The 13,034-nt window shown below is 37.5% G+C and overlaps 2 protein-coding genes and 1 non-coding gene across 4 annotated transcripts in view; 2 read left to right on the top strand and 1 right to left on the bottom strand.

Moving 5' to 3' along the window:
* Positions 1-13,034, top strand: part of LOC124179835 (muscle-specific protein 20-like) — a 31,634-nt gene that overhangs the window by 5,140 nt on the left and 13,460 nt on the right. For both annotated transcript variants that reach the window (XM_046564636.1, XM_046564635.1), the window contains exon 2: positions 11,175-11,256. In XM_046564636.1, the coding sequence (XP_046420592.1) occupies positions 11,175-11,256 (82 nt within the window). The remainder of the gene's footprint in view (positions 1-11,174; positions 11,257-13,034) is intronic.
* Positions 340-7,261, bottom strand: LOC124179837 (myophilin). The gene is made up of 4 exons (XM_046564639.1): positions 7,105-7,261; positions 3,051-3,250; positions 2,410-2,530; positions 340-1,236 (listed from the first exon to the last, which is right to left on the bottom strand). Exons 1-4 carry the CDS (start codon positions 7,108-7,110, stop codon positions 1,054-1,056), a joined length of 510 nt encoding a protein of 169 aa, XP_046420595.1. The 5' UTR covers positions 7,111-7,261; the 3' UTR covers positions 340-1,053.
* Positions 10,587-10,727, top strand: LOC124181763. Its single transcript, XR_006870568.1, has one exon. It is a non-coding gene; the product is annotated as a U4 spliceosomal RNA (small nuclear RNA).

The following is a 13,034-nucleotide window of genomic DNA, read 5'->3' as shown; positions in this document are numbered from 1 at the left end:
TGCATGTATGTATAGCGTAATTTCGTCAGTTGAGGAAAATAAGTGTTTCATCATATATAAGTGTTAATATGCTTATGTGTATATGTATATATAATATATATATATTATTACTTGTAAAGGTATAATGCGAATTATACTGTGAAACATTTGAATTAGGGTGTTTTGCAAATTATTCACAGTAGAACGGATGATTCCGAAGAATTGCAAATTAGCGAAATGCAATTCACAATGTCGCTGATCGTGAGTGAAATTCTATGATATTCGGTAAACGGGATACGATGAAAATTGGAAAACCTGCAGATTGTTTGCTGCTTCTTCTTCTTTTTCTGTTTTTTTTTCTTGTGCATAAATGTGTGTGTGTGTGGGTGTGTGTGCGTGTGTATGTGTGTGTGCGCGCGCGCGTGTGTGTGTGTGTGTATGACTAGGATATGTGTGAGTCTCTTTGGTGTATGAATATCATTCAAGTGTTAAGTGTAATGTATGTAACGTATACATGTGTGTACGTATATAGAACATTTGTTTGTCCGTTTGGTTTATTTATTAATTTAATCTTTTCAACAGAGTAAAACGATCTTTTTCCTAATTTTTCAACAAACTATATTATACATGTATATATATATATATATATATATTTTTTTTTTCTCACTGAAAGTTAAAAGCAATTCATGAATTCAATTATGTATGTCAAGAAATTCAACATGTACGTGATATCAAACAATAGTTTCAATATCATTTTTTAAAACAATACAGTATAGTAATTGTAATTACCGTATAACGGAATTTTCAAACTGTCACCGATCCCCCAATATGTTATACCCATTATTATTGTCTATTCGTAAATAATGCCGTTACAATCAATCTTGATGATGAAATTTTTTCAACGACTGTACATAATGATATTATAATTACATCCGCATTATACGCGCAGACACATTTACATATTACATATTTATCTATAAATTTTATCCATGCGCGCGAACGCGCGTGTGTGTGTTTCTGTTTGCGTGTATGTGTGTGTGTGTGTGTAAGTGTGTAAGTGTGTGTAGGTTTAATTTACATGTGCCTGGTGTTGCCGAAACCGCCGTGTCCGCTCTGACTCGCTCCCTTGTTGTAACCCATCTGTAAATTGACTTGTCCTTCGCTGGCGCGAAGCTGAGCTTCCGTAAATTCTCTCTCGTTCTTCTCTGCCATTTTTGGTCCAAGTCTTGGGCCATTGTATTCGGGATGCTTTTGCGTCTGACGATGTAAACAACGAAGTTTATATCAATTTTCCATTGATATGAGAAGAAGAAAAAAAAAAATAAATAAATAATTCATTCAGTTATCAATACGTGATAGAAATGTTTTGAGTTAAATTGAGATTTTTGAAATTACAAAGAAACGTGGTGTTTAGTGACTGTAATTTATAGTATGATTATGATTGTCGACAGGACGTTTTATGATCATGGCAATATTAAATCCGATTCTTCGGTAAACTAAATTTTCTTCAGACGAATATGCGCCCTAGGGAACTCTAGAATTTTTTTTAAGTAAAAAACTAGGATACCTTACACTGACAGAAATTATTAGTTCCGGTTACAGCTCAGTCCTTAACTATTTTCATTTTTTACCACAATCGAAAAATATTGTTCTAGATAGAAAATGAAAATTAGTTTTCCAGCTGTTACCAAAAAGTCTAGTATCCGTTACTATTCTTTCTGATTACGATCGCTGTTGCTATATTTTCTTACAACTGTTGCAAAAATTTAATGCTCGTGCAACGATAAATTGACGCTAAATACTCGTTTAACTAAAAAAGTCGAGTAAACCTCACAAACTGATTTTGCGTTGCAATAACCAAAAGAGGATCGACGATAGCGCAAAATGGTTAGGCGTACCTCGTTTTTAGTAATTCTAACAATATTCAAACAGTTTTTTTTAACGATATCTGTTTTACTGAATTTTTCTAGTTACTATGAAAAATGAAATTTTTCTCAGTGTACAGAAAATATATAGAAATATAATATTTCAAAATATAAGCAAGCTCTTCACCGATCTTTTAGAATAAAATCTCACCCCCCTCGGATTTGCTCGGTTTTCAATCTAAAATAGTGAAATTTGGGGGGTAAAATTAATTTATTGTTGCAACAATCGATCAAATTATTGCAATAGTCGAAAGAAAATGTCCGTAAAAGTGAGCGTAGTCGGAAATAATAGTAACACATACCGTAAGACTATCTATTTACATTATTTATCCAGAACTATATAACACTTTTCGATTATGTTAAGAAATGAAAATAGTTAAGGAATGTATCGCGTGAATCGCGACTGTAGAAATTTCTCTCAGTGTCTGTGTCATGTAATTACACCCATTATCGTTGAGCTATTTTTTTAACACATTATTCTAATTATTTTACAACGGATACTCACGATTCTGCCGAGAGCGTAAAGGCACAACGTAACCTGAGCGATGTTACGCCTCTCGAATAAATCGGCGGTTTGGAAAATTTCCTCCTGCGGTACGCCGTAGGCTTTGATTGCGGCTTGGAACCTGTCGGTTGATTAAAATTTGCATCGAAATATAATAATTTACGTGAAAACTTTAAGTTTGAGCGATGAAAGATTATGTTATCACCATTTAACGATGTACGCGATGCAATTAGTGCTGTGCGGTTAATCGATTAATTGCGTTTCGCATTTTCATGCACAAGTTTAAACGAAGAAGTACCAAGTCCAAAAAAAAAAAACAAAAAAACGAAGTTGAAAATTAAATTTACTCATGCATAACTGAAGTCAGTCAAGTTTAATTTACTCAGAGCAATATCTCTGGAATAGAATTTCAATTGACGATCAATCAACGTGAGATGAAATTAGTGCTGTGCGATCAATCAGTCAATCATTTTTTTCATTCATCGTGAGTTGAAATTAAACTTGATTGAATTCAGTTTTTAACTACCGTTTTGCAATATTTTATTTTATTAAGTTTTTTTCTTTTTGCTCGTGGTCGTAACTTCTTTGTTTAAATTTCTGCCTGAGAAAAGCGGTCGCTGCCCGATTTCCTTGATACGAACCTCTGGACATTTTCCATAAGCTGGAAGTTCGTTCCCTTGGTCTGAATTTTCTTCACCGAACCAGGAGCGAGTTTGTTTATTAAATTGCAAAGAATAACGCCGTCCTTAAGGATGTCCTCGTAATTTCCCGGCGGAAGTTTTTCTCCGATCACAGCTTCGATCCACGCTAGAATCTCGGCTTCCTGTTCCTTGTTGCGGGGCTAAAGACAAAACAAATATCGAATAATTAATACTCCCGCGTGAATGATTATATTCTACCGCAGCTTGCAGCTTGCACTGAAATAATCGTAAATCTATCTTCCCGGGCGAAGCATTTTCACCCCGCCTGCAGCGTGTTTGTAATACACCATCAACTTCTGGTTTAAAAGTGTCCGCCCCCGGAATAGATCGCAGGAAACACGCAGCTTTTAATATACGCACAGCCGAGGGTGTTGGGTTACCATGCACTCCGGTATTACGAGGATCTTGCTTGGCCGAATACCGATGCTTTACGTTAATGTTATCGGAGTATTTATCAAATTATACGAGAAAATATAGTCTCGTAAAAAATGAATAAAAATGAAATTACTCGAGTTATGAACGAAAGTTTAAATACGTGCTTTGTTTGCTTTATTTCAAATCGCTTAAAAATGATCAAACATATGGTAGATTGGTTCGACTTTATTCTACGATGACTCGCTCGTTCGTTCTGAAGACTATTTCCTACAAATTTAACGAAATAATTTCCAAATTTCGGAATCTTGAAACATTGAATTTTACAACATTGCAACGCTGTTGATCGCGATGCAGAAATCGCAATGTCGAATTGAGTACCGAAAGAAAAGAAAACCCGTTTCGGTAATTAAATATTTAGTAATTTCAAAGCGATCTTTCTTCGCAGTTCCATTATTTTCCATATCCGACTTCCGCGCCTCGTAATTGTAAAACAAATAAAAAGTATCGATTTTTGGCCAACTGCAACCGGCACGAAAAAGGAGACGATATCAAATATCGTCCGTATCCAAATCGTTAATCACGCTGCGTTTACGCGGTATGAAAATTCTGCCAGAATTGTCAGCCAAGTCTGATGTTCTCTATGACTATTGCAAAATCTAGTACCGTTACATACCCTATTTTGCACACGCGAATCGTCGAGGCCACCTTGAGCTTCGCGCAGCGATAAATTCTTATTTATAGCCCGCGGTACGGTGTATAAATCTATAATTTATACGTTCGATTTCTCGCACGCGTTCCATATACATTCGGCACATATGTACATTTATACATCTATGTTTTTCTTAGCCTATGTACGCGTATAAAAGACGTCAGTCCTCGAACATCGGAGATTTGCATTAAACTTATAGCGAATACAGGCGAGGTTTCGATCTCTTTTACCTTATTTACAACTCTGGATCACAGGCAGAATTTACCAACGTCACGACTTTCGGCCATTTTCAAAACGTGTATACGTGCACGGGTATACAGGTCGTTCTTTGATTAATAGATCTCGTGGATAAAAGATGGGAGGAATGACTAGAAGTTTATAAAAGAGAAGAAGAAAAAAAATTACCGAGGAAGTCGTAACAAGTTTTATCCGCTATTCTAATTCGAGGAAAGACGTTCTCGAATCCTCCCGCATCCGGTTTACACGCGTGCAGTTAAAAATACGAGCGGCTCGAGTAAAATCCTACACAAATAGTGCAGTATTACAGATCTAGTTTGACAAACGTCGCGACGCCATTCGTTGCAGCTGTAACATTGTAAGCATGCCGTTCATTTATCTCCGGGTATTATTTTTGGATCCGGTATTAAGAGAGTGAGTAAAAAAAGAGAAAGAAAAAAAGATGCACCACGGATACTGATGCTGGGCTTTTATACGCGAGTCTGCGGCTGCAGGTCTGCATTGAAATAAAACTCTTGAGGAGAACTCTGGCGTAGTTATTACGTTATATTAGTTATAAATTTGCGTAACTTTCGCGCGAGAAAAACGATCCTTTCCAACATTCGATTACAAAGAAGAAACAATTGAATTAAATAACAAATCTAAGCAAATCCGTTTTTCAATTCTTTGTACTGACAATAAGTAATTTGTGATTTTTCGCGATGAAGAAAATTCATTTTTAACTTCGGTAAATAACTGTCAAGTTACTGCGTACTTGATAAATGAAAATTTCCACCGAAATTTGAAACTCCACACTGGTTGTACGGGTTTTTAAAAATCGTTATCACCTGTAATTGAGAACTTACATCTAGCATGAAATTACCGCATACTGTATAATAATTTGCAGAACTTCGGATCAACGTTATAACGACGCGACGATCCGCGGTAACAGTGCAAGCTTGTGTTGTTCCAGTGGAAAATTTGGCCCCGAGTCAAGTCCAACACCTGCAACAACTCGCGTTCAACTCCGACGATGTTGTAACAGAGATTTTTATTGCACGCCTCGTTTTCCGCGCTGCCAAACTTCTGCAGATCGTATAACATAATACGATAATCGGTAGGAGTTCAAAAGAAGGGTCCTCAAAAATTTACGTTCCATTATTCACGCGTGTCTCTTTATAAACATTTCTCGATCATTTTCTTTTTCCTTCGCTCTATGTGAACGAGAAAATTTGCTTTTTTTTTGCGATCGATGCGCGCGCCGCGGACAACATATCGATGATCGAAAATTATAAAAAAAAGTGACAAAGATTTACTTGATAAATTTGTTACCGCAGGAAATTTCTACGAGATCAATTTCGCCAGCTGTTCAGAGACTTAAGGACCGGTAGATAAATTTGCCTGAAAGATCTTATCACTCTCGTATACTAAGTTCTATTTTCGTAGGGATAATCCGTTTCCATAAGCCGTGCCAGAATAACAGCCGGAGATGAGCAAAATTTCAAAATGAATAGAACAGATCGTATAAACTTATTCTTGATCGTGATCATTTTTTACGTAACATCTATCAATTGGTTTGTCAATTTATTTACCGCCCCGATGATTTTTCTCTTTTACTTGATTTTCCCCAAAATTTTACGTTATAGCGATTCGTAATTATGGGTGTTTTACATTAATAATTCACATACAATTATGTGTATAAAACACGATCATACAATTTCTAAGCTTACATCAAAGTCAATGAGGTGTAATTTTGCACACGACTTGCGTTTTCGCATGAATCGTACATGATACGTATCTTGTATTAGAAAGTATTCGTGTATCGGAAATTTATCGCTTTCAACCGCTCTCAAAATACCGAGATTACAGGCGTACGGTATAAATAAAAGATTTACTGGAAATACTGTCAGTTTAAAAACTTGCGCTGAAAAAATAAAAACCACTCCTTGAATATTTGATATCATTGCGGTAAGAACTTTTCACGCTGGATGAATAAAAATTACACGTATCTGACGGACGATAATCTGCTCCTTAATAAATGCGATTTTGTTTTTATCCTTCTCCAGATATTACCATTCAAAGTTTAAGTCAAAGTTGTACGAGTGTGTGATCTTTGCGTTTAGAATGACATCGGGCCGTTGAACGGACTCTCAAATGTTTGCGTAAAAGCGGGATGGCTATTCAGAAAACGTAAAATAGAAGAAAAACAAATAAACAAACACGTTAAATGAGATTTCGAAAAAAAAAAAAATGTCAAAAACATTATTACGGTATCGTAGAATACGTAACTGTTCGATAATTTATCGGACGATCGATATTCGTACCTTCAAGGTCATAAAAAAAAGTACTTCGTGCTTCGTGAAAAAAATTTTAGTGAACGATTGAAACTCGCATGTATCAAAGCAGATTGTTTTTTCACCGAAAAACTTGAAAGTTTGATTTCTTCAATGCGGAGCTTGAATTGAATGAGAGAAAAGGAGATGCTAACGATTGTAAATCATCAATCTGGAATTCAAAATGAAATATAAACCACTTGATGCTTAATGGAAAAAATTTCAATCATCGACTGAGAATCGCAATTATCGAAGCAGCTTGTTTTTTTCCACCGAAAAGCTCTAAGATTTGAATTTCTAATTTAAATATCGATTGTAAATCGGGTGAAAAATTGCACTCAAAAAAACTGTATCAACGTACCGGCATGTTGCTGATGTCTTGTGTCTGGTGTTGGAAATGTATTGAAGAAGTGAGTTTTTGAACGGTGTTGCCGGGTAGAGTAGAGACTAAATTTGACGCCGGGCGTCGCGACGCTATATGCCGTCATCCCCTCCGCTGGATCCATCTCTCACAGATATTCGGCGATGGGAAAGCGGCCAGATTTTGGCCCAGCGCCCGTTGGGTATTCCCATACTCCCACCTGGTCCACGGACGGCGTCCTACCACCTTGACATCCCAGCTTTTTTTTATTATTTCAACAGCGATTCATTTTTTACTTACATGTTGTCGCCACGATCCGTTCTCCGTTTCTTTTTTTTTTTTTTTGCCACATTGCTGCGTACCGCGAATTATTATTATAAACAATAGGTCGCGATTTAGTACGAAACGTTCGAATCAATTTCCGAATTTCGCAAAACGAAACTTTGGTCACATAAATTCGTCAAAGTTCTGTCGAGCGGTTTTGAAAATCGATTGAACTATTTTTTTAAACCGTACACGGTTCGGTTGAAAAATGTATTCAGCATTCACACAAAAACGGAATGAAAATGTTGCAAACGAACAATTCTACTCTAGAAAAATTGAATTATGATTTGTTAACTTTTTTTTTTGTAATTATTTTTAATGCCAAATTTTAATCCTAGGTGTAATTTAAATTGATCCTGCGGAAAAAGAACTATACCCATCAAGTCTTTCGGTATTCACGTGCAATGTGTCTATAACCTGTCTGCAGGAATACTTGGAGTACATTGCTCTCGTCTTTGCCCACATTGTATGAACTGTAGACAGTGTTAGATATACAAGCGGTTTTCAGTCGTCCAATTACCTACGTTTCTATTCTCGTTCGGTGTTTGTAACGTTATGCAATTATCTGTAAGGTATGGATGTCGGGTTCTGGTCGTTTGGCGATAACTATAACCAGATACGCGATTGCGAGAATTGAATCTGAATATTGAACTGTGGTAATTAATTTTGTGTAAGAAAAAGAAACGAGAGATAAAATGAAGAGGTAGAAGATAATTGTTGTTGTATACGTGTACGATATACAACAATTCATTATTTTTTGTTTAAAATAGACGGTTTAAAAATAGAGCCATTCAGTCTGCGCTGACTTTTGTTAAAAGTTTAAACCTATAGCAAAATTAGCTACAGAGCGATGTTTGTAAGAGGGCTTAAAATAGCGTACGGTAGACTTTATGAAACAACGTTCGCATCGTTACGTGCAAAGACTGAGAAGGAAGTGTGATGCATAGAAAGAGAGAGTAAGTCACTTGTATTAATCAACGACATTCTTGTTTGACGAATTTGAAAATTGTCGTATTTTCATGAACTTTCTTGATTTTCATGAAATTTATGCGGAAAATTATGATGAATTTCATAAATACAGTCTTTAACGAAAATCTTGGAAGTAGATTTTCACCGGAAAAACCAAAGCTGCAATATTTTTCTGGTATAAATATAGCAATCCTTTTCGAACTCTCGGAAGTCGTTTCTCTGCTTTGGTTTCATTCGTTTTCGAGCTTTCACGGATTTCCAGCACACCTCTCTACATAACTAATGGCTTCTGTCAATGCCGGCGAAGTCGGGATCGGCTTTCGAAGTTCGGCATGTATATACGAGATGCCCGCAAACAACAAGTGGGAGTATTTTGAAAGAGTTGCAGACTCGGGATTTAAGTTTAGGAGACAAATAAGGCTGCTCGCTTCGTGTCGGAAAGCGTTATAAGTGTAACTTGTAATTTGGGTGCGTATATCGAGAGAGAGTGAGAGAGAGAGAGGAAGGGAGAGAGACTTCTGAGACGCCAAGGAGTCGGACGACAAGAGGCCAGATGCAAGCACCGATAAGTTTACGTCGGTTGGTTCTGGACGGTGGCCATTCGGAAAGATGAGGCCACCGACTATTATAGATTTTGTCAATCAGAAACTATCCCATTGCATCTCACGCGGTCTCTAATTAACCACCTTCGCATCTTCGAAAAATTTCACACCACGAGCTTTTCTTCGGGATCCAACATGTAATTAATTACAACGTCGCGTGGTTGAGTAAAAACAAAGAGATGCGGATGAAGTGTAATCGGATTCAATTCAATTAAACAACACATTATCGATGCATTAAAAATTTACGAATTATACAAGTTTCAATTGATGTAAAGTCAAATTGTCGAATATTTTTGTTTTTTTTGAAGGGATTGAATTAACGAACGGTTTTGTTTACAACTCTTTTATAGATCGAGCGTGTAGTCTGTTCAATTTTGATAAATAGCACAGCTGCCAATATCAGTTCATTGAGGATGAGTTGTTAATTTTTTTTTTTTATTAACCGAACAGCTGAAGCAAATTCATTCAAATCATTCGCAGACGTCGTTTAGTCAAAGTTGGACCAATCGTGCAGATTTTACAGATCGGAAAATTGAGCGGAAGAGTTTGGCAACGATAAAATATCACCTGTTCACGTTGAATTTCCATTTTTTAATGCACCGGTGATCTGCATAAGATGCAAATTTTATGCGGCTCTATGCACACGGCACTTGATTTCGTAGTTTTGTAAAAAACCGAATCGGCTTGCCACTGTGAGCTGCCAAAATTCGGCCGCCTACGATTGACGTTATACGAGCGCAAAACCTAGCGCAAAATAATTCACACACGTATAACATAATCGATGCTAGACTTTTCGCGAGTTGGACGGTCGCGGCATGTGTGTGACTTTATTGGCAAACTGAAAATTGCGTTATTGCACGCGATGAATTATTTTTATGTAACGCTTCGTAAAAAAATTTGGAAGTTCAACAAATCGTATTTTGCAAGTCAGCGTCACTTGTATTTTTGACACGAAATCGAGCCCAGCCACTGTTTTCATTGCGCTTTGCAAAGCTATTCAAAAAGAGAGCAGTAAGCGCGCATATAGAAAATTGCAACTGCTGTTGTTGAAAAGTTATTTCAATGTTATTGTACTCCATGATTTCCCGAAAATTGATCAAAATCGAACCGAAGATTTTATCGATTACTTCGCTAATGTTCAACAATGATCTGGTAGTCATTTTAACTCCGGCACGCATTGATTTCAATCCAATTGATGAGAGAAATGAATCGGGAAAAGCCCCTTTTCATCTGCTACATCAGCCGTTTCGCACTATTAAAAGTACCATTTATTTTTTCACGCTAATAAATATGTAAAACGGCGACAATCATTCGGCACCTCGTGTTACCGATTGACCATGCGGTGAATGAAGAAGAGTGCCGCAAGCCAGCTGAGCGTAGCTATTGATCGTTCTCAGGCCGGGAAAGCTTGCACACATAAATAGGCATATACTGTGTATAGGTATACATAAACGCAGACTTATCGGCGCTCGGCATTTGTTGGCGTGATTCGCTGCAGCGCCGCTAGAGGCGATACGGCTCGTGAGTTTCCCGCGATGAAAGTTCCTCCTCGACTTCAACGCTACCCGCCTCATCAAAATTGTCCCCAGCTTTGCGCAGTGGCGATATCGTAACCAATGAGGTTCTACCGAGGTGCGATTATTGCTAGTTGAAAACTTTTACCAATACCCCGCCATGACGATGTGAAATACCATCGGCTAAGGCAATTTTTGAAAGTTTCTGCGGAAACTGATAATATCACTAAAAAAATATCAAGTCGTTTGGAATGAGGCCCGAGATATCGGAAGAACCACGATTAACGTCACTTAGGGTCTTCGAAGATATACGCTAGAATTTTGTTACGTCGATGACGGGTGCTTGGGCAAGAATGTTGAGAAAAGCGGACAGGCGTATCGCCGTTGCGTAGCGGCAGTGATGTAAGCGACGAAGTTAGCGGCTTTTTTCGTGGAAACAAAGTTAAAAATAACAAATTATCCAACTTTACTGTAGACACAGGAGTCAGGTACACATACCTATGTGAAGTTAATGCCGCGAAAACCTGAAGCATGTTGCGCGAACGATGTCACACTGCACTTTAATCAAAACTAAATTTGTATTGATCTAAGAATTCCGACGTATACATATATTACTGGTTATAAATAACGTACGTAATATTAATTGACGATTTTCTTTCAGGTAGCTGGAAAGCGAGAGGCTGACCAAGAAGCCGAGGCTCAGCAATGGATTGAGAGAGTTGTCGGTGAAAGATTTCCCGCTGGTACGTTATGCACGTAACGAATATTCTCAATAATTGGTACAAACCATGCATCGTTTTTTTTCATACAACAGTTCAACGATCGAACCATTCCATTACAGTCACGTAACCTTACGCGGCAATTAATTATACCGTATAATAACGAGCGGAAGTGACCGTAATAGACAGGAGAAGAACAGGGTAACAGAACTGGCAAGGAACTTGTAATTTATCCACGTCATCACGCCGGCGTGTTTTTGCTTTGGACATTTAAAAATGTGTAGAATATTTAATGTGTCAATTAATCAGAGGCTGATAGTCATAGCGAATAAATTCCTGAAATAATTAATTTAATCTTTGAATATTATTTTTAGCATGTTTTTAATTAACGACAGTCGATCATTGGATATTTTTACAGAGTTTAAGCGCTACCCGCTTACAAGATTAGCGTTAACTCGGTGATGAATCGAATCGTGATAAGAATTGAGCCTCGTGTAGTCTTCTTGTTATTATCTTTATAAATCGTTTACACGGAAAGGATGATTTACGATCTCTCGAAATAATTAAATGACGATAAAATTTCTCGTGTATGTAATACATTGTTATACAAATATTCGTTTCACGAATATTATACGTTTTCAGTTCAATTCATTTCGAAAATAGCTGGATATAAATTGGCTTACGGTTGTAAATAATTTTTAAATTTCGGAAATTTATCGTGCACGAACAATAGCATCAGACTTGAATTGATAATATCTTTTGTTTTCTACCTGAGGGAGATTACTGGAAGAGATGTGACGTTGACCACGTAACGCGTTAGGAAAACGACAACCATTCTTTCGTGGGATAATTCATTGTCCAAATATTTATTTAAACGCAATCTATAAAAGTTTTTAAAAAACGTTTGAACATTATAGCTGTAATCCATTCCACTGCATATGATTTTTATTTGTAGAGGCTTGTTAACAGCGGGAAACATTTAGGTTACGCAGATCAAATTAACTCGGCAAAGTAGATTGCAGTTTAAAGAGTTCAAACGATTCTTCCAAATCACTTACAGACACGCTATATCTAAATCGATTCAGTTTAAAATCGGACGAAAAAAAAACACCGCATGTGATTTAAAATATTTGCGAGACTTCAAATGAATACAACAGATTTTATAGAATTCAAAAAAAAAAAAAAACATTCAAATTATTTCGCAAAATTTCACACCTGACGTACACACCGGATTTCAAGAGTTTGAATATAATAACACGTATCTGCGAGACAAAGAAAGAGAGTGAGGGAGGCAAACCACAGACGCGTCAAATCGTAATACAAGGGCATCATTGATCTTCACCGCCCCGTTAAGAGGGGTGATGTCACCCCTGCGCGTTTCTGCGATCCTGGTATTACCCGCTCTTTCTTACGTCATCGGTCGTTACCGAGCGGCTTCCCGCAGCCGCATGGCTGTTAAAATTTAACGAGCGGCGGTACGCGAGGCAAGCGGCTCCTCTGACGGCATGAGATCCTGATCGCAGAGGCGCGTCATCCGTCGATGTAGCAAGCAACGCTGGCGGATCCTTCGGTGCGACTGACGTAACGTAACGCGCGAGACGTATTTGTGTAAAACTGTACATGCATGGCATGCACGTACCCACATGCAACGAATTGAATGACAATACGCGCGTGCGTTTGTTTATCAAGGTATATATTTTTTACACCCCGTATACGCGTCGGTACTTACACAGTATTTGTACACAACACCACTCTACGAACGAATGGTGCCGCACAATTATTATTCCCTTCATGTCAAAACG

The sequence above is a fragment of the Neodiprion fabricii genome, chromosome 4 (assembly GCF_021155785.1).
Source record: "Neodiprion fabricii isolate iyNeoFabr1 chromosome 4, iyNeoFabr1.1, whole genome shotgun sequence".
Taxonomy (NCBI): Eukaryota; Metazoa; Arthropoda; class Insecta; order Hymenoptera; family Diprionidae; genus Neodiprion; species Neodiprion fabricii.
The sequence above is the reverse complement of the archived record's forward strand: the minus strand, read 5'-3'. Positions and strand labels throughout refer to the sequence as shown.

Excerpts from the sequence above, each read along its gene's own strand:
- LOC124179837 (XM_046564639.1), bottom strand. Across the intron at positions 2,531-3,050 it reads CTTATGGAAAATGTCCAGAG|GTTCCAAGCCGCAATCAAAG; the intron begins GTTCGTATCAAG and ends ATCAACCGACAG. Across the intron at positions 1,237-2,409 it reads TTTACGCTCTCGGCAGAATC|ACGCAAAAGCATCCCGAATA; the intron begins GTGAGTATCCGT and ends TTACATCGTCAG.